The sequence below is a fragment of the Dysidea avara genome, chromosome 4, assembly GCF_963678975.1.
Source record: "Dysidea avara chromosome 4, odDysAvar1.4, whole genome shotgun sequence".
NCBI classification, from domain to species: Eukaryota; Metazoa; Porifera; class Demospongiae; order Dictyoceratida; family Dysideidae; genus Dysidea; species Dysidea avara.
Genome location: NC_089275.1, coordinates 37,991,558 through 38,014,551, shown reverse-complemented (window position 1 = coordinate 38,014,551; position 22,994 = coordinate 37,991,558). Strand labels below are relative to the sequence as shown.

General features: G+C 38.9%; 1 protein-coding gene across 1 annotated transcript; it reads left to right on the top strand.

Annotated features, from left to right (window-relative positions):
• The first annotated feature begins 69 nt into the window (after positions 1-69).
• LOC136252035 (uncharacterized) lies at positions 70-21,725 on the top strand. The gene is made up of 5 exons (XM_066044373.1): positions 70-208; positions 2,448-2,721; positions 7,535-7,825; positions 19,658-19,732; positions 21,644-21,725. The coding sequence occupies exons 2-5, from the start codon at positions 2,703-2,705 to the stop codon at positions 21,646-21,648; spliced, it is 390 nt and encodes a 129-aa protein (XP_065900445.1). The 5' UTR covers positions 70-208; positions 2,448-2,702; the 3' UTR covers positions 21,649-21,725.
• Positions 21,726-22,994: the final 1,269 nt, after the last annotated feature.

Below are 22,994 nucleotides of genomic sequence, written 5' to 3'. Positions count from 1 at the left end.
CCTTGAATTAAGCTCATGCGCGCATACATGGTGCCGGAATGCTGGCAAAGAAGGCATGTTAGTTTCTACTGTTGACAAGTCGTCGTTTCTTCGGTTTGAAAATAAGTTACTAGTTCAGTAATACTCCCGACAGTTTCAGAAGTGAAGTCTCGAGTTTACCGGTGCACTCAACCTGTGCCTCTAGCAGTAACTAGCTACCCTTTTTGATGTGAGTTGAGATGTCGTATTAATTGGGTGGTTGACAGCTAACAAATTCTGAGGGTGGAGAATTGACTGATCCTGAAAATAACGCCGGCCTATAATGTGCTACGCCCCACTCTGGCGTAGCCAGACCACTTTTTTCCTTTTGTGTATGGTTGTTCCCCACCCATACACAAAAGGAAAAAACGCGGTCTGGTTACGCGCGACTAGTCCCACCCATGAACCTTAATTCTGTATGATTAATCACACCAGCATAATACGTATGTTTTTCTATCATGATTTGGTGTACAGGCTATTTTAGCCTCTGCATGCCAAAATAAAATGAATAGTATCGGCGGGTTTAGCATTCACCTTGGTGTATAACTAACATGTGCTGTGTTGTTTCTTGCAAAGAGAACATAAAATTGTGCAAGGGGTCAGCAAAGGGGCATAAATCTAGTACTAGGGGTGCAGCACCTTTGAAATCTGTACATGATTTGAAATCATTTTGTGATTTAAAACCTGATTTGTGATTTGAAACTTGATCTGAAACATCGCACAGTGTGATTTGTAAGGTTATTACGGGAGACCGCAACTCCTTTGAAGTCTCGTACAGCCTCTTTGAAATCTTGTTGAAATCTCGAATCTTAGCTGATTTTGAAATATGAAATGTTATAAACTTCAGTATATTTTACGTATACTTTCGTATATTCAGCATTATGTGTGCTATGTTTCACATCCATCCGGAACTCTTGCATGACTTCCTAGAAATTTGATATCTGAAATCTTGAGTCACTAAAGTTTCCGTACATTTGCAGATATTAAGTGTCTCGTGATCTAATTATTCAGTTACCATGAATTTGTTTTGCTCTGAATTCTTGAAATCTTGCCATAAAATCTTTGAAATCTAAAAAGTTAAAGATTTGAAATGTCGTACAGAGTTTTGACATGTTGCGGACTCCTTGGGTTATTACTGGGTTCTGAAGGATAATAGATCATAATTAAGAACTAGTATTGCATCACTGTGAGCTTGTATTGTTTACAAATATGTTTTCGGGACTAGTTTTCAAACAGTATTAGTTATTTGCGTGGGCGAAAATTGCTCAAGATTTGTTGATTTGTGATTTAGAGCTGAAGGATATACATGATTTGTAGAGGTGTCATATCTCCCGATCGCATAGGCCACTGAAGAGGATCTGTAAATTTTGAGTCACAAAATTGGCCCAAATTTATGTAAATTTCTGCTTTTATATTTGTACTAAGAGAGTTAAAAGGTTACTTTGCTTTATTGACAACATTATTGTGGCATAAATCTTTGCTATAAATCTCTGTGTAAATCATAAAACTTGTAAATCCCATAAATCTTGTGGGTAATTTTTTTGCTTGTTGTGGACCCCCAAAATTATGGTAAATGCATTGCAGAATAATCTTATGATTGGCATAAAACACCACACAAACATATTTGTAGCAGGAAACTAACAGCACCATCATATTCCTCATCCCAGAATCCCTAGATATGATTCAATTGTTTGTTCAATCACTTGTACGGCAACAGATCAATTGTACCAGCTATCCGATGGAAATTCACAGAGAAACTTTTTGGCTAGCACGCAGACAGACCAAAAATCAGGTTTGAAAATTCAATATTAGGGCATATACCAAGAGTAAATAATGAAAGATTTACTTTTGCTTATATGTATATGAGTTTTATAGCTTTAATGCTGTATTTGACGATACCTTAAGACTCTTCTGTAAAGGTACTTTTTATTCCTTAAGATGTTTCTATAATGGTTTTTAGGGACGGAATTTAGCAGTCACCATTGAGGCGATCCTATACTTAAACAGTACTACCATACTGTTTGATAGTTTTACATAACCAGACTGTCATGCTCAGTTCCACACAATTACATTACTGAACAGCATAACAGAGCTTGTTAAATTGTAGTGTAGTGTCAAGATGGTTACCACAACACCTACATACCTGATAAATGCCATGTATGTAACAACAGGACATGTTTAAGTGTCCAGCTTACCTAGTTTAACCCTTTAGACCCCTCAAGCACATTCACTGAAATCTATGCACCAATCAGAGAAAAGTTGCATGCATTAAACCAACATAGTTGGACCAGTTAGTCTACCTCATGGTAAACTTTATTTTAATCTATGTAAAAACAAACTAAACTACAAAATGGCACACATACAGTAACTGGTGTATAAGTACAGCTGTATGTAATTGCATACTTATAGGCTGTTTTTTTCCCACTCAGGTGGATTTGCAGGATTCCATTTTCTACTGATTGTCATTTTTATAGACTGTGCAACATCTGTGTGTGCATATGTAAAGCCATATTAAAGCATTTGGAAGTTTAATATAGATCCAGATTTATGTACTGGTGTTTGACAAGTGACAAACCATAAGCTCTGTAGTTTTTCTCATAACTTACAGTGAGGTGTTTGGGTGTGGCTCTGGTGGCACACCCAACAGATTGCTCTAGTGTACAGATCTGAACACTGAGTGGGAGATGGCATCTTCAGAAATAGGTACGTACACTACAGCTGCTTGTAACTTGCTAAATATATATGTATGGTTTATAACCAAGTAACCAACAACTTGTAGCAAGTATAAGTAAAGGAGAGAGTGCCTGCATGTATTTAGCCTCCAATAGAGCCTGTGTAAAAAATCACTGAGTCAAGTTTAATTTTGTCTAGTTAATACTTCAACTGGTGAATCAGATAGAGAACCATGCTTATTAATTTTAATGGTGTTGATATGGCAAGCCTTTATTGTATGCACTTAAGCATGGAGTTATTTGACTTCCTGGCTGTAGCTATAGTTAAGGTATTCCAGCCCAATTTTAAAATTTTGGGAAAATGGATATTATATGCTCAACAGATAGAGTATTGATTGCAGGTCTCAGAAAATATAGTTTGTTGATTGGAATTGGCTACTTTGGAATGCACAGTGCTTTATGTTAGAGTTAAAGCACCGCCGCACATGTGTACAGAAAATACAGTGCAAGGGTGTGTGTCGAGAGGCTAATACAGCACGAGGCGGAGCAGAGTGCTGTATTTGCCTCGAGACACCCCCTGAGTGCTGTATTTTTCGTACACACAAGCAAGGCGGTTCTTTAAGTGTTATATCAAGACACACGGTAGTGTGTCGTGCGGCCCAAGAAGCCGGCACGTAACACCTGTGAGTATATTGACAGGAAGAAAGAAAACGCAATTTTCGCACCTCCGTAGCTCTATGCTTCCTTGATGAAACAAAACGATTTTTGCTGTGGACATGCCCTCCAACTGCAGCACTCCACATTCCAAATTTGAGCGAAATCGCTTCACGCGTTCCCGAGATATGCGACTTCAAAAATTGGCTCAGTTTCTTCGTTTTCTTATTTTTCTTTTTCTTGTCGCACACTTACAAAAACTGCTATAAAATGCGAACGCCACATCCGATTGCCTTGAAATTTGGCACACAGAAGGGGGATATAAAGGCGCATCTCAGTACCAACTTTGGCTGGAATACGATAAACAGGCAAATAGTTATGAGCGATTATTCACGAAAAATAACACCAATATGTTGTCACTCCTACTGGGTAAACCGCGTATGGGAAGAAGCTGAAAATCGGTGGGTGAATAGGATAACTATTGAACCTCAAACCTTTTGTGGTTTGAAAGAAATCGAGCTAAAAAACAGGAAGATACAACGAAAAAACCAACAGTGTGTAACAATTATGCAATCGAGATTAGCTAATAAAAAAAACAACTGCTTGCCACCCCTACCAGATAAACCGCTTGGGGTAATGCTTTGAAAATCGTTGTACAGATGGAGTAATTATCTTAGAAAGGCTCATAAATGGTGTAGAAGAATCAGACTTAAAGCCACGGAGTTATAACACGAAATCCAACTTGGTGCAACAAGTGCGAGATCAAGATACTCTAATAGAGCAGTCATCCTAATAGAGCAGTCACCCTGAAGAAAATTCAAGAGATCAGCTAGAAACAAGAAACCTGTATAGAGATCAGCTACACACAAGCCACCCTGTAGAGAGATCAGCTAGAAGAAGTTACCTTGTAGGGAGTTTATGCAACTATGGAAAGAGATAGTTCAGCTAGAAGAAATCACCTTCTAGAGTTCAGCTACAAAGAAACCACCATGTAGAGAGTTCAGCTACAAACAAATCGCCCTGTGGAGAGATCAATAGAAGAAGTTACCTTGCAGAGAGTTCAGCTACAAAGAAACCATCATGTAGAGAGTTCAGCTACAAACAAATCTCCCTGTAGAGAGATCAGCTAGAAGAAGTTACCTTGTAGAGAGTTCAGCTTCAAACAAATCACCCTGTAGAAAGATCAGCTAGAAAAGTTACCTTGTAGAGAGTTCAGCTACAAAGAAACCATTCTGTAAAGAGCTCAGCTGCAAACAAATCACCTGTACAGAATTCAGCTACAAACAAATTATCCTGTAGAGAGGTCAGCTAGAAGAAATTACCTTGTATAAAGTTCAGCTACAAAGAAACCACCATGTAGAGAGTTCAGCTGCAAAGAAATCACCCTGTAGAAAATTCAGCCACTAACAAATTGCCCTGTAGAAAGATCAGTTAGAAGAAGTTACCTTTTAGAGAGTTCAGCTACAAAGAAACCATTCTGTAAAGAGCTCAGCTGCAAACAAATCACCTCTACAGAATTCAGCTACAAACAAACCACCCTATAGAGAGATCAGCTAGAAGAAGTTACCTTGTAGATCGTTCAGCTACAAACAAATCACCCTGTAGAGAGATCAGCTAGAAGAAGTTACCTTGTAGATAGTTCAGCTACAAAGAAACCACCATGTAGAGAGTTCAGCTGCAAAGAAATCACCCTGTAGAAAATTCAGCCACTAACAAATTGCCCTGTAGAAAGATCAGTTAGAAGAAGTTACCATTTAGAGAGTTCAGCTACAAAGAAACCATTCTTGAAAGCGCTCAGCTGCAAACAAATCACCTGTACAGAATTCAGCTACAAACAGATCACTCTGTAGAGAGATCAGCTAGAAGAAGTTACCTTGTAGATCGTTCAGCTACAAACAAATCACCCTGTAGAGAGATCAGCTAGAAGAAGTTACCTTGTAGAGAGTTCAGCTACAAAGAAACCACCATGTAGAGAGTTCAGCTGCAAAGAAATCATCCTGTATAAAATTCTGCCACAAACAAATTGCCCTGTAGAAAGATCAGTTAGAAGAAGTTTACCTTGTAGAGAGTTCAGCTACAAAGAAACCATTCTGTAAAGAGCTCAGCTGCAAACAAATCGCCTGTACAGAATTCAGCTACATACAAATCACCCTGTAGAGAGATCAGCTAGAAGAAGTTACCTTGTAGATTGTTCAGCTACAAACAATTCACCCTGTAGAGAGAGCATCTAGAAGAAGTCATCTTGTAGAGTGTTCAGTTACAAAGAAACCACCATGGAGATTTCTGTAATCAATATGTATTATATATATATATATATAATTTGTACATTTACTGATAAAATATTTAAAGTACATCTATTTCATCTTTTCTTCTTCCTGTGGTAAAAAAAAAGATAGGTTTAAAAAGTCCCAATGCCGGCCTATCGTATACAAATACAAAAAGAAATGAAATCTAATCCAAAACAGCCAAGCTGTAAAAAAAGTGTGCAGCCCTCAAAAAGGCTATGGTGAAAAAAGATGTGAAATCCAAGGTGGCAGCCAAGAAATGGCTGTGATGGTAGGTTAATGGTAAAAATTTTAATAATGACAATTCAGGTGAATTTTTGTGCCGCTTGGTATTGGCACAAAAATTCACCTGAATTGTCATTATTAAAATTTTTACCATTAACCTACCATCACAGCCATTTCTTGGCCGCCACCTTGGATTTCACATCTTTTTTCACCATAGCCTTTTTGAGGGCCGCACACTTTTTTTACAGCTTGGCTGTTTTGGATTAGATTGTACTTCCTGGTCGCATCTGGCTCGGAGCGATTTTTTCTAGTACTCAAACCGCTGCGATTTTCGGTGATAAGGATATTAGTATGTGTTCATATAATCTATTTCTAGTCGTAGAACTAACTAATAGGATTAGTTTGGCTAGTATTAGCGATTTACAATATCACGCACGTGATCAATTGTGCTGTCTTAGTGGAGTCGTGCTTAAAAGCTTTGTGATCAGACGATCAGTAAGTGTTTATACAACCTATTCCTGGCCGTAGAACGAACTCGTAGGATTAGTTTGGCTGGTTTTAGCAATTTACGGTGTGTTGTTTATGTAACATTCCCTGAATAAATTCTCTGCATAACTGTACTGTATTTGCCCAAGTGTACTGTATTTGCCCAATTAGCTGCATAACTGTACTGTATGACTCATACAGTACAGTTATGCAGTTGATTAGTACTGTATGGAGAATACGATACGTGGCATCGCTTTGATCCTCCCACGCAAAGTAAAATATAACTGGAAAAGGTACATTTTCTCTAGGTCTCTCCGTACATTTTAAAGGGAAAAATGTCACAATTGAATTAGGAAGGAGTCTAGCAACCTGGACTCTCTTGTAACTGCAGTTGCTTCTAGCTGCAAGTTTGTACATGTAATGAGAGTAACTTAAGATCACAGTGATCTTTGTATGCTTTGTGGAGAGCAGATATATATGTTTCACCTACTGGCACACTTGTCAATACAATGGTATTTGTATACTCATAGGCAAGTGGCTATCTCAAGTAAGTTAAAGTAGCTAACAACTTGTAAAGGTAAACTACTGAGGTAGAGGTGTCACAATGATGCAACAATGCCTAAGGTGGAGTTGTAGTTTCAATTATGGCATTGTTATGCCGACTTTGAAGTGGTTTATACTTTTGGGTTGGTGATACAACCATCAGAAAATTGTTGTGTAGCTGAAAATCGTTACTGAGTAAAGCACCATTCATCTGAAAGTATGTTTTTTGAAGTTTCAAAGTACTCTGCATGCATTACAGATTACATAACTTACTTAGACATAATATACATGTAATCATTAATGTTTAGACAAACACCATAGTGATTTTCATCCACATTGGAACTTGGGTGACAGAGCAATCCCAAGTTAAATACACGTGTTTTTAAGTAAAAAATCTTGGATACTGGAATGCCTACTACATTTAATTATTCCAATTATGTAGGTAGCGGTAGATACATACAGTACTTTCTCCCATATGAACTTTTGTTGTACTGTATGTGCGTAACTATCTGAGATAAATAGGGCATCCTTATATACACATGTAATGCATAATCATGATATGTACAAACAGCTGTAAAGATTAGAAGTGTAAACATTGGATTTCTGGCATGGTATACAGCTGTATTTATCTTTGGCCTTTCACGTATGTAGGTCAAACCTGCCCCAGTATGAAGCATCTCAATAGACATGTAATACCACTAGTTGATACTAAATGGTATGATCTTGGATTAGAGTTGCTGGACCCTGAAGACGAGAAATCATTAGACACCATTGAAGTTAATAACAAAAACGACGTTCACTCTTGTTGTAGAAAAATGTTTAGAAAATGGTTAGACACGTGTGAAGATGCTACTTGGAACAAGTTGATAGTAGTTCTACGCAAGATTCACCTTAATGATGCTGCTAGTAAAATTGAAATCTTGTTGCAAGGCGAGTTAATAGGTGAGTTTGTGAAACTTTTGGTGAGACTTTTGATGTGAACTGTGCTACGTATAGCTATAACTTATTGCGATAGCTAGTTATATGGAGTGATGTCAACCTAAACAGGTTGAACAAAAACCAGGTACCCAGTTAGTTAGTATCCCTTATGAATTAGCTTGCAAATAGCAATTTAGTTTGTCAAGCAGTTTCTTACTGTCTAGTTTCACTATTTCATTTGTGTACATCCATACATACACCATTAGTGTTATATTTACAGTAACTAAAAATCACTGAAGTTGAGATGGTACAAATCATTTCCCAATGTAATAATGGTGTAATGCATGTAATGCACTGCACAAGTAATCAGTGACGGGTCTAGGATTTTTTAAAAGGGGTTTCTGAAAGTTGGTATAGTTGAATAAGGCATCTGATGCAGGATATTTCTCCAGAAAATTAGTGAGATTTTAGAAGCTCTGCTTGAGATCAGATTTTAGGCTATTTTTAGTTTGCACTTACAATAAATCCATTGATTGAACTGTAAATACTATAGCTTATAATAGGGCAAAGATGGTGACTACAAGACATAGCTTTGATTGCTCTATTAGAGTAGTTACTTGACTGCTCTATTTTATAGAGTGTCTCGATCGTTTTTATGCAGTGGGAGATAAAAAGTGAAGTGTTGCTGAGGGTTTACTAGCTATAAATTGTGTTAGTTAAGTGCAACTGCATGCACATTATGCTACTGAAATACAGTGGTATGTATATAGTTGTTTGCTATGACAAATTGTCAATACAACAATAGTCATGTATTTATACTGCCACTGACCTAAATTTAAAAGGGGGTTTCTGTTGAAACCCCAGAAAAAAACCATCTAGATCTGCCACTGGTAATGACTTTATTTGTTCGTATATAGCATTGATTACAGAGTAACTCTTGTTCGCGGGGGGACTCTCCTATAGTCAGCTCACATTCACCTAGTGAGCCCTGGCCAAAAACAGTAATATCAAATAAATGAATGTGTCTTCGCTCCCAATAGTTTTGTACTGGAATGAACTTTCATGTTGTAAACATGTTTGTGCACCTGAGTTGTTCATACTAAATGTATGGGATATTTTTACAGCCTCATAACTCAGTAAATTACCCTTGCTCATATTAATTAAAGCACATTTTTGATAACCAGTTCCAGCATTTAAAGGGCCTCACAATTAGAGCTTGGCGGTTTTGAAATTTGAATACATGGTATTAGTAACAGGAAAATATCACGGTATATCGGTATTTAGTTAACTTAACTATTGTGTCATTTCTTGGGCCTAGTATGAAGTAGTATCATCCCAAAAGCCAATAACTATATAGTTCAGTACAAGTAAGCATGTGTTGTAATGTGACCCTCTCAAGTTTTTTAAAGACGTGTCTGCTATATCATCAACAAATTGGATAATTAAACACCAAAAGCTGGGTTAAAAGCAATCCTATACCGGTATTCATCGATATACCGGTATTTCGATATATTGGTTATCAAACACTGTCATGGTATAATTGGTTACAACAATTTATCACAATAAACGGTATTACCGATATATCGCAGAGCACTACTCACAATGCTACTAAATGTTTGGGCAGTAACAGTCATTAGCAAAAAACAAGGGCTCAGGTGAATGCAAACCAACTATAGCTGTAATGCCTGATATTCTGTGTACCACAGTTTTACATAATTCAAGGATCTCATTAATTTGTTGAGTGGTTTTAAAAGTAGAACAAGTACAAGAAAAGATTCCTAATTAGATATTAAATTATGGATTCAAAAAAAAACTTCTAGAAATCACTATTTGATAGTGACTCCCCTTGTGCCTTACATTACCTTTGCCCTTGCATCCATTGTGCCAGGACTCCTGTATCCCCAAACTATACTTTGTTGTAGTTGTGTTTGTTGTAATATATATATTATACTACAGAATCAGTGTAGACAACATGGTATTCAAAATATATACCAAAAAATATACAAACTTAGAAAACATGTTATAATGCAAGGCAAAGCCTTGCACTATACTACCCTTTCTGTTACTGGAAGTAATCTATCCTTGCATTGATTATGATACCAATAATAGCGAAATGTTGAACTTGATGACATAATAGCTACTACTATTGCTACTGTTAAAATATGTAGTGATTTTTTAATGCTGATGGTTGATATGCTATTATTTTGATACACATGCAAATATAGACTATCTAAGCCAGTCACCTTAGGGCCAAAATTCCATTGCCTCAATATATGTAGGTGGCTGCCTTATATAGTTGGATTAGTGTAGAGAGGGGGCATTTCTATACGGGTAGTGCTAAAAGCTGGAACGGAGCGGGGTGCACGCCAAGTTAATAAATCGTTTTTGCAGATTGTACACTGTTTCTTACCATTACATAGTGACTAGAATTGTGCTGAAGTTAGTTTTCTTCTACTTGTAGGCATGCCAGAAATCGCTCGCTCAAAGTTTCTATTTAATGTCCACTGCATGAATGCATTTTGCAATCACTTACGCTGAAAAAACTATTATTTAACCTGCTAAACTATTATTTTGTAACCACTGTAAGCATATGATTCACAGCCGCTAACATACACTGTGGTTAACTCTCGTAAATTATTGCCCATGATGGCAGGCTTCAGAAAACCATCTTCGCTGTCACTAAAGACTTGGACACGACTATAACATGAAAATACTACAGTAGTTTACCTTTTAGAATGATAAGGAAGCAATTCTACATCAGGATTAAACAGAATTTGATGGATTGGTAAGAGCACAACATGCCATGTGGCAGGCATTAAATAGAAACTCTGAGAGTGCGATTTCTAGCATGCATATAAGTAGAAGGAAATGAACTCTAGTCACTGTGTGGCAGTTGGAAACGATGCAAAATCCATCTCAAACGATTTTTCTACTTGGCGCGTCCCAATTGGTTCCATTCCGTTTCATTCCGTTTCATTCCGTTCTGGCTTTTAGCACTACCCTTTCTATACAGGTGGCCACTAAGGCAGCTTCAACTGTCATTTGGAATGCGTAAAATAAAACATAATGTTACATAGCTGTATTTTGCATTAAAACAGGCATGCATGAACGTTTACTTCAAAATATTGTAATGTATGCCTTAAAGCACTTGTTTGGGTGAAGATCAAATGCTATCATTTCCATATAGCACTGAAAAGAAAACGCAGCACTGCATATGGAAAATGTAGCTATGTTGATCATGTGCATAACATTTTAAATCACTAGAAGTAGCCAAAATGATGCTATCTGTTTGTTTTAAGACCACACTTGTAGTATATAGACATTTACTGATTGTCTGATGGTAGAAAACTGATGCAGTTTGAGTCTAAAAGATGAACACTCTGAACAAAGACAACCAGAAAGCACTTAGCACTGCCACGATTGTGCAATACAAAAAAGATAACACTTTGCTGTGGTCTCGAGCTGAATGCAACACTCAGCTTCATCTCGTGCTGTATTAGTCTCTCGCCCATTCCCTCATGCAATTTTTTCCATATTGCACTCATAGCAGTGCTTTAACTAGTATTTATTGGTCGGAACGATTGCCATTCAAAAGTCTAAAAATGAACACTCCGAACAAAGACAACCAGAAAGCACTTTAAACCAGTTAAAGCACCACCATGATTGTACAATGTGAAAAACATAACACTTTGGTGTGGTCTCAAGCACTTGGCTTCACCTCATGCTGTATTAGTCTCTAGCACACGACCTCGTACTATTTTTTCTATATTGCACTCACGGTGGTACTTTAACTAGTATGTAATGATCTGAATGATTGTCATTCAAAATAATTCACCTGTTTGACAAAAGTCACCAGCTGGTCAACATTCGTTCATATTAAATTGTTCTACTGTATAATGGCTGAACTGACTACATAGTGATATCTTCAATATTATCCATGATTATAGCCAAAAACCACTTTTTAGTATAATAGTGTATTAAAAATTACTTTAAAAATGAAGTAGGGATCCAATTGATAAAAGTAGTGAAACAAGAGATGAATGATGGTAGCTATTACAGCATAGCTCAGTAGGAAATCCCTACTTTGACATGGTATAACATATTTTGTGTTCAATACCAAAGTAGGGATTTCCCACCAAGCTATGCTATTGTAATAACTCAAGAACAACTACAACAAAAGATCACACTTACAACTCAAGCACATGGACGACAGAGGGAGGTCACGTGTGGATCACCAGATACAAGATTACGCATACATCAATAACATAATTAATTCTATTACACACCTCCCCCTTCAAACTAAAGTATGAGCAGTACTTACAAATTGGGTATGTGTGCAACAATGTTAAAAGTTTCCTGATACTCCATAATAGTCTGGAGGTCTAACAACTCGTCCACTTCTAGTCACTGTGTGATGGGTTTGGATTGAATTTCCATTGTCTTGAGAATGTGAAACTGGCTCAGTATTATGAGTGGTCTGATTGTCTTGGGTCAGGACTGGATTCTCATAGTGTGTAAATAAACGAGGTGACCAGTTCTCACAAGGGGAGGAATTGTCAGCTTCACTAGTTAACATTGGTCTCACTCGGTTCACATGTACTATGCGCTTTGTGGATCCCATCTATAATTCTAATGTGAGAGGTCCTTTGATACTGGTTATGTTCCATGGACCAGTCCAGCAGGGATCCAGCTTTCCTCTTGTTGGATTATCTAGGAATACTCTTTGTCCTACAGCGAATGTCACTTTCTTCTGTCCAGTGTAGTTGCTCTGCTGTGCCTCTGCAGATTTGGTTGTATTGGCCTCAACCATTTCCCACATCTCCATGAGCTTCCGCTGAAGTTGACAGCTGTAATCACCTGGATCAGGGAATACTGAGGTGGGTGGTAAGGGTAACTGGAGCAGGGGAGGATTTCGTCCAAATAACACTTCATAAGGTTACAGTCTTGTTGTCGAATGCCAGGAGGTTCGGTATGCAAAGAGAAGAAGCTGTAAATGGTCTTCCCAGTTGAGTTGCCTCTCCATCAGTGTTCTCAATAAGTTAAGCAAGGAGCGATTCATCCTCTCAACTAGTCCATCTCCCATTGGATGGTAGGGTGTTGTACGGGATTTCTCTACCCCAAATGCCTTGCATAACTCAGACAGGATGTGGTTCTCAAAGTTTCTCCCCTGGTCCGAGTGTAATCTTTGAGGAGGTCCAACCATGGTGAAAACTTGATCTTGAAGTGCTGTTACAATGGTAGCTGCTATTTGATCAGGTAGTGCAATTGCAAAGGGCCACTTGGAGAAATAATCTTGTGCCACAAGCAAATACTGATTCCCTCTACTTGACATGGGGACTTTGAGGATATCCACCGCTACCAATTCCCAGGGTCTGCTGGTCACAACCGGTTGTAGGGGAGCTGGTGGTCTTGCTGGGGCCTTCACCATCTGACAAGTTATACAGTTGGTGCTATAGTGGCTTGCATCTTTGGCGATTTCAACCCAATAAGTGAAGTCTAATAGTCTGGCTAGGGTCTTGTCAGTTCCTTGATGGCCAGCAGCATCGTGAGCTATGTGAAGGAATTTCTTGTGGAGAGTGGCAGGAGCCACAATAAGCAACTTTTCTTCTGCAGCTGAGTGATGTCTCATCTTGCGGTAGAGGACTGAATCTTGGAGAAACAATTGTTGCCACAATTGAAGGTACCGACGGAGAGGGAACTTTCTCCAGTTGCCAGCAACTTGTGGTGGTTGGTTGGCCTCCAGTTGGCTGATTAATTGGGACAAAACCGGATCTGATCTCTGGGCCTGGGCAATGGCAACATGGTCTAAAGAGCTTTCTATAGTCACAACTTGTAGGGGATGCCTTGACAGTGCATCTGCATGTGGGTTGTCTGCACCAGGTTGGTGTACTATGGAAAATTGAAAGACACGCAACTCTAGTGACCATCTTTCCAACCGCTGAGAGCGTGATTTGCTTGCCTTCTTAGTGGTTTCCAGCCATTCAAGAGGTTTGTGATCAGTCTCCAGTAAAAAATATGCTCCAATTAGATAATGACGAAATTTGTGGACAGCCCAAACAATGGTCAAGCATTCTTTCTCGGTTGTTGAGTAGTTCCCTTCAGCCTTGTTGAGGGTGCGGCTGGCATACTCAACAACAGTGCCTCGTTGAGTGGACAAGATTGCTCCTAGGCCAATCTCAGAAGCATCTGTGGCTAGCACAAACTGGTCATCTCTTTTTGGGTAGTCTAGCAATGGCTGTGTCAGTAAGGCTTGCTTCAAGGCTACAAATGCAGCCTGTTGCTCAGATTCCCAAACAAACTGGGTAGTCTTGCTTGTCAAGGAGGTCAATGGGTAAGCTACATCAGCAAAGTGGGGAATGAACCTCCTGAAAAAATTCACCAGGCCAAGAAAAGATCTTACATCCTTGCTGCAGGAAGGTGTTGGCCAATCTCGTACAGCCTTTGTCTTCTCTGGGGAGGGTGTCACACCTGCAGAAGAGTACTCAAAACCCAAATGTACAGCTTATGCATTGCCAAAAAAACACTTTGATCCACGGAGTGTGAAACCTGCTGCCTTCAATTTCTGCAACACTCGGTGAAGATCACTGATGTGTGATGTCATGTCATCTGAAAACACTATGAGGTCGTCAACATAATTGTCAACACAATCCTTACATGTTTTTAGAGTGTGATCCAAGGATCTCTGACATGTCTGTGTGGCCCCAGTCAGCCCATATGGCATAACAGTGAACTCCCAGAGACCATAGCCTGGTCCAGGACAAAAGGCTGTCTTCTCAATTGATTGTTTGTCCACTGGGAATTGCCAGTAGGCACTCCGCAGGTCCAATTTGGAGAACACTTTCTTCCCGGCCAGTCGTTGTTGAGGGCCCTCTTGTCGTGGCACTGGATAGGAGTCCTTCTTAGTCACCTGGTTGAGTTTTCCAAAATCCACACATATTCTTACCTCCCCAGAGCTCTTATGCACATATACGGCTGGGGCACACCATGGGCTTGTGCTCGGGCGAATAATGCCTTCCTTGGCCATGTCTTCTAGCTGGGCGTGTACCCGTTCTGCATAGTGAAAGGGGATCTGTCGAGGTGGAACTTTGATTGGTGTTACCTCTCCAGTATCTATGACATGCCTTGTCACAATGGTTTGTCCCAGCTGTTTGGAGAATAACTCCTCAAATTCTTGTAAGACTGCTTCCAGTTCAGGGTGAACATCTGTAGGCATCTCAAACTGAATACAATTCTTATCAGCGCACTTTACAGGAATGGCCTGGGGGCAGTCATCATCAATGGTAACTGCACCACATGATTTCAGCTCTGTCAGTTCTAATGGCAGTGCTTGATGTGGAGAATCTGCTCTGTGGAATGTACTGGATTTGAAGTTGAGCACAAATCCATGTTCTCTCAGAAAATCACATCCCAGTATGGCTGGTACAGACAGGTGATCAACAACAATGAAGGAATGTTCAATAGAAAATGGTCCCAGAGTCACAGTTACATTAGTTATGCCACATGGTGTGATGTTCCTCCCATCAGCATTCACTAATTTGGTGCGGGAAATTGGTTTGATGTTTAGTGGTGACAAGTGATCTTTGCTGAGGACTGAGCATGATCCTCCTGAATCTAACAATATAGTGAGTGGGTTGCTGTTCAAGTGTCCATGTGTAAAAGCAGTGTAATTGTTGTGTGCAAGTGCAGGAACATGTGCAACGGGTTGAGCATTATTTAAATCTAGGGAGTGCCCCCTGCTTGATGGTTCAGGACACCCCCCTGCCATTTCCCTGACTCCAACAATTCTGATAGCTATGTCCCCTTTTTCCACAATTATAGCAGATCAGCTCACTCCTTGAATGACAGTTGTTGGCTATGTGGCCCACCTTTCCACACTTAAAACAACATTTGGTGCAGGGGCTTGCCTTGTTGACACTTAATGCTGCCAACTGCTCTGTCATCACTTTCAGGGTTTCTTCCATTTTGTCTAGTTGGCTTGACTCTTCAGCTTCTTTCACATGGCTTACAGGGTGAGTTGTGTTTGTGTCTGCCCTCTGATATATCAGGATGACTTCTCTAGCCTTAGCAATTGTCTGTGCATATGTTCCCTTGGGTAACAACTTCAACTGAAGAGCGACTTTCTCAGGTAGGGCGCTCATTAAATGGAATCTCAGCTCTGAGTCGCGGATCTCTGCAGGAAGTCCAGGGGATGATCAATCTAACAGCGTTTCTATATCTCGAGCGAGTTCATCTAGGCTTTCAGTTCCTTCTTGAAGACGTCTGTGTGTTAGCTGCTCGCGGGCTGCGAGACAATCTTCATCAGTGTCAGGATTGAGTCTGCTGATTATGGCCTTCTTGAGAGCTTCATACGATACGTTGTCAGTCTCTCCCAAAGACTCGTAAATGGCCCAAGCATGTCCCCTGAGTAACGTAGGCAGTCTCACTAGTTTCTTGGCCGCTGTCCCACTCATTGGCTGCGGTGCACACATCGAATTGCCTGAACCATGACTTAGCGTGTCCATCTTCCAAAGGCTCTGGTAAACAGATCGTAGTTCCTGTAGTCATTGTCCCGGGTTTCAGCACCAATGTAATAACTCAAGAACAACTACAACAAAAGATCACACTTACAACTTAAGCACATTTTGTTGGATGAAGAAGAAGACGAGCAGCCTGATTGAAGATAAAAGAAAAGACAAGGTGCAGAGGGCACACACTCATCAGAACCCCAAAAAGCACATCCCACTGGTGAGTTTATTATTGTGACGTAAAATTGTGGCCATGTGCTGCTTTGTTTGACCTCTAGGCTTTCGACTGTGGTCAATGAGTTAGTGAGGCTCTAGCATTTATTAACGTTGGGTAGTCATTTTATAGTCTTACCAGCTTAGTTTTTTTGCGAGGTAGCTAGCTAACAATGCCTTTTAGGGGCAGATCCACCTTGGGATCTAGACTTATAAAGCGAGGGTTCCACTTTTAATGGTGGACCCTCCAGTGATCTTTTACTGTTAAATTATCAACATTTAGGCCATTAGAAATGCAGCTGAAGCTTTAACAGTTGCTGTAATAGCTTTTAAAGACAAAAAGCTATAATTGTTTTTAGAGGTGCTTATTGCATACGAAGGTAAAAGATAGTTACTTCAAGTGATATTTATAGTATGTAGAAAACAAAGAGTATAGCGCCAGCTAGCTAGCTAGACATAAAAAGTAAACAAATTAGCTATTAAAATTTTTTTTTAATTTTAAAGGGAAGTAGGGATTGATATAATATACAAGCTACAAAAAGTAAAGAAACAAGCTCAAAAATGTTACAGCTGAAATGAGAAATCATCCAGTAAGGAAACAAGATTAGACAACTGCTTGCTAAAACGAGACACACTTTAACTTTAATCCCTATTTTTGGCTAATTTGATGGTCTCATTTCAAGATTCTAGCCAAAAGTAGGGATTAAAGTTTGTCTCATTTTAGCAAGTAGTCATCTAATCTTGTTTCCTTACTTTTTATTGCTGGATTGTTTCTCATTTCAGCTGTAACATTTTTGAGCTTGTTTCCTTACCTTTTGTAGCATGAATATTATATCAATCCCTACTTCCTATTAAAATTTTTTTTAACAGTTAGTCAGATTTGCACCAAATTTGGTAGATGACTGTCCCTTAATTTATTCATAAAGTGTACCAAAGCTCAAGAAAATTGAGCTACACATTTGCATTATTGTAAACTGTGTGAAAAGAATAATCTAAGCCCCCCTGAGCTCCATAAACAAACAAACAAAAAAAACTAAGAAACTAAGCCAAATTTAGAGGGCTTGTATTTCATAATTGCATTAGGCTATCTTGTTCAAATTTGGTATGTGGGGTGCTGAAGGTGGAGGGAATTTGCAGTACAGAAATCATTCCAATTTGTGGCATTCAGACTCTTGACAGGCTACTAGTTTTCAACACCATGTGATTGACAGTAGCATCTGCTGTACATACCATTTCCTGCTGCTTTCCACTGACCACTTCAATATGAAAACATCAGGATATTTAGACTGCACTGAATGTGCATACTCAGAGACTCAAACTCTCATTATTTTTAAAATTAAGTTACATACGCACGTAATAGTGCTTTCAGGCTTCTACTTGCCAACAAATTAGCTTGCATTCCACCTGTAATGTAATTTAAATGCTAATCCAGAATTTAGAAACCAGTAATTACTTTTATTGTAACAGAAAAATTCAGATAACAATAGTTATAGATATTAATGTGAAACATTTTATAGTTGTAACATGGGCATTGGTGATTTGCCTGATATGTATGCCCAAAACCCAAGGACGCATTACAGCTAATGTGTAACACTTCTGTTTCAGGCTGATAGCCTTGATGCCAATACGAGTGTAACCACTGGATTCGTTTTATATGCATGACTAAAAGATTTGATTATGGTTAGGCAGCAAGTAACATTGTAACTACGATTGTTATAATAAACAGACGAGTACTACGAATATCATGGAAAAGTCAAGTAAGGAAATTTTGGGGAAATTACAAGTGTTTTAATGCTTTTGCATTGTTTAAAGACTAATCGCAATGTATACTAAAGACCTAAAAGAGTAAGCCTTGTTACAGAGAGGTTAACTCGTGTCGTCCATAATGTGGGTGTGTCTGCATTCAAAAACGTGCACCAAAATGCTTGTGAATGCACTGTAAGACCAGTTCTCACCTTTATGTAAATTTTCCCAACTTTTAGAATGGCAAGGACACTGAAACGCCTTCACTTGAGTGTTTCTTGTGGCAGAACTTCAATTTGTGGTAATCATCATGTAAGCATTAATTTATTCCACAGTTGATTTCTTGTATAAAACAAACAGAGGACGGTACCACTACCTCATCCACATCAAGGCCATGCTTGCTTTAATGAAAGTGGCTTACTCTTTTAGAAGTGCACCCACTTTCCTGGGATACATTTCAATGTATACCGGTTTATATTTAGATGTCTCCCTGTAAAGATCAGTATGCATGGCAAATGTATCCTCTGGAGTTCCTTTGATCTGAGGTGTCAAAGTGTTACATATAATTATGTAACATTTTCACACCTCAGATCAAAGGAGCCGCCCGGGCTACATTTCGTATGTAGCCCAGCTAACCGGGCAACATACAAAATGTAGCCGGTCTACAACTGGGCCGTGATTATATAGACGTAGATGCCGAAATCAATTGTGGGGATCGAATAATACTCACATGATTAGGATGCACAACTTGGATTTTGCCATGAAAACCACACAGATGGAGAGTGTTTTGTTACCCTTGTCATCCTACGAGTTGAAAAACATTGGGCTAAGGTGCAAACTAGTACTATAGCTTATTCATTCGATCGTTTCTGCACATTTTCGGATACGGACACACCCCCATCATGAAGCTACCACTCTGCACGGAGTAACCACTCTACAAGCAAGCTTACCTGTCTAGGCCTTTAGTGAACTGCATAGTTTTCCCATAAATAATTCAATAGCACTGATTAAAACATTAAACTCGTGTAATGGAAATTCTCCGTGATATCTCTAGGATATGTCCATTTATCATAACTGAATGTAACCAGAACGTTCTAGTTGCTGACCCTTAATTAAAAATTTTAGATGTGCATATATAATACATCCAGTGGCTGCACTTGTATTGGCTTGGGTGGTTGATCATCCTGCATAGGCTATCAGCCTGAAAAGTGTTACATGTTAGTTGTAACATGGGGCATTCGGGCTTTGCCTGATGTGTATGCCCTCTGCCCTTGGGCCTGCGGCCCTCGGGCAGTTGGGCGTACATATCAGGCAAAGTCCTCATGCCCGTGTTACAACTATTACATGTGTATATGTTTATCAAAGATAGACATTTTATTATATTGTATTTTTTTAGTGCCACAACAAAAGATGATAAACACAGTGGCATGTGTTAGTAGTGAAGTAATGCAAGGATGCAGTAGTCAACAAGGTGAGCATCAGCAATATTTAATTAGCATGATTTACATACATGTACATACTAGACGTACTTGTAAACTATAGGCTATAGTGTATACATGCAAGTACTGTAGTTTTTTACAGGAGTTCAGATACATATACTGTAATGTACACACGCACACACACACGCACACACACGCACACACACACACACACACACACACACACACACACACACACACACACACACACACTCACACACACACACACACACACACACACACACACACACACACACACACACACACACACACACACACACAACACACACACACACACACACACACACACACACACACACACGCACACACCATGTGCATACATACTGTACAAATGTTTTATGGAACATACATGTATAGGAAATCTGGGGCAACCCTACAAGTCAGCTGTACTGTAGTGTGTGCCTGGGTTGATAATCAATGTACTGTAATTCCTAATCTAATTTAATAGTGAAGGAATAATTTAAACAAGCGACAATGAAGTGCTCTAGCTAAAATGGAAATAATGTATATTTTACAGTGTACAACATATGTGCCATTGATGCCATATGCAGAGGCTATGGAAGACCTAAAAAGTAGATCTTGCGTTACGTATGTCTAAAAGCCAGGCAGCCAGTTTCATCTCTTAATGATACAGTGTAAATAGGAATTCAGTAGCACCATGCTATTGTTTTTTGTTGTAATAATTGAGGTTGGCAGTGAAAAAATTGCCCCTTTAGATTAACTTAACTCAGGGAATAATGGTCTAGCTTTAAAAGGTAGGTGTGATAAAGAGAAAATTCCTTCCATTTGCTGTGTATTACTACACAGCAAGTGAAAGGCTCATCTTCATAAAAATAGGCAGAAACATTTTAGCCATTGCTTTAATGGGTTATTAACAAAGGATTTCTACAAAATACACTTGGTTAAAAGGTAAATTGTTATAACTATTCCAGTTTTGACTAAAGCAGTGCTTGATGGGCCTACAATAAAATGTGACTGGCTGAGAAAAAATTTGTACATCCTCAAATTCCATTTTATTTCTTCTCTGCTATCTATGATAACAAAAGAGTGTACTGCTGAATTTTCAGTCGTTTATGTTGAATAGTGTTGGAATTATAGCGCTAGACAGTTGGAACAGCAAGAAAATCTATTTGTACCAAACAATATGGTGAAAAAATTACAGGCACTTCATTAATTGATGATAACTCATGACCGAAATGAGCTACGAAGATGGGACTTGGCTCAATCAGTTCACTGTGAACTGGCAATTTATGTAATGCTTTTTGTGTTCCTCCATTTGCACAAAGAAGAAGCACATTTCTACACTGGAATAGCGACAGCAAACTTAATTCCTACTGCATTTTAAATAAGCACCCATAACTCAAGTGCCTTTTGCTGTACGAACACAAAACAATGCTTTTCTTACTCTCCATGAACAGTCAAATATGTTGGTTAATAGGTTTTATTTATTTGAGCTTAGTTTCACTACATACTGAAGTGATTAAATATGTATAAAATTTTATGTGGTATGTGTATTTTATTTTAATAAGCTTTAACGGCATACAGAACTTTGTGAAAACAGCCTGATTTGCTCAGCCGGTCACAAATATAAACTTGCTTTAACTCATTTAATGACATGCAAGGGTGGGTTAGTCTCTCTCAGAAACCATTACGTGTAAATGCTATGATTTAGATACTCACAACATCCATTAACTCAATAAAGTATAACAGCTATACCATGTTCATGGAAGTATTTAAGTACGCTAAACAGTATTGCTCATACTGCTGCACATTTTTATCCAAAACACTGTGAAATTGTGGAAAATTTAAATGTACTACGTACAGTAAGGGGAATTGCCATACGTATTATTAACCTACGGTTTTGATGTACTTATGTGACTTAGATTGATCACCCAGATTAGATTGCTAAGTCAAGCAAAAGCAAAACAAAAGAAACACATTAAACTGTAAATTACAGACACACAGATATCTTCTCAATTATTTTGTAGTTTATGTATCATGTTTGTTTTTGTATAAATTATCTGAACAGAGCCTTAATGCTGTTCATTATTTTTTGTTGGCATACAAAGGGACCCACCCCCTTTCAGCCAAGTCAAAAGGATTGACTATTTCTGGTAGCTTAGACTGTCTGCTACATTGTTTTTGGTCATTAAACACCTGCTACAGAACACAGTAAAGCCCCATTAGGCCTGGCGAAGTAGATTGTTCTCATCAGCCACTTTCTCAGTTGTGATGTGGGTGGGTGGCCATTTTTCATTATAAAGGAAGCCACCCAAACTCATAGCAACAACAGGTTATCTGCTACTACAAGGATTATCAAAAGCCTACTTTACCACCTTTCTGGAGCAGAAAGAAACATTTCTTAGCAGAAAATGGTGGATAGTTTGTCTAGACATTGAAATACTGGTACACATGATCAGCGATTAATTATAGCAGTAACGAATTTGGAAGTAGTAGGGTGGAAGGTGATGCATAAGAAACAATGAATTGACTTGGCCTGGCCTGGCCTTAAGTAGTTTCGGTAATGCTTTAAAGTAAAAAAAAACCCATTTGTGACCGGATTTCATATAACAAGGCTTCCACACACACAAAATCAAACTTACGATTTTACCAGAAATGGATTGCTGGTCTAATACACTATCATATTTCACACTGTACTTCCTTCAGCACTGGCAAGTCTGGTTTCTGTAGCAGCTTTCTTCCGACCCTGTCAAAGCCACGAGTGTGAGATTGGCACCATTAAATGGCCATGGCTTTGTGATAATGGTGTGTAGTGAGCTGGGACTTCACAGAGAGCTCGCCAATAGTGTTCTCAGTCAATTTGGAGTAATTTGAGGGCCATGGAGGGCCATGGAGAGCCCAAACTTGGCCTCTGGACTCCAATCGTCTTCTTACTCCATTTTATACCCGTATATTAAGACCACCGTCCACCCCCACCCTCCCACCCTTAGTACTACCATCTGTGATATTATTACCCGCTCGAAAAAAGCTGCTCAAAACAGGGCAAATTTTGGGCATCAGAAATGTATACACCCACTCAGTGATAGCTAGTGAACAGATGAACAATTGGTGCAAATTTTGTTTGCACAGCTGTAGGCACTGGGAAGTTATTACACAATGATTCCTTAAAATCGCCATATCTCCTAACAAAGCTTTGTGCGTCGAAGCCTTGTTTTGTCAAATCCAGTCACATTTATATAAAAGCTATTTAGCTTTAATTCTTTGTTCAATAAA

Coding starts and splice junctions, on each gene's coding strand:
- LOC136252035 (XM_066044373.1), top strand. Junction 7,826..19,657: donor GTTGCAAGGCGAGTTAATAG/GTGAGTTTGTGA, acceptor GTATTTTTTTAG/TGCCACAACAAAAGATGATA.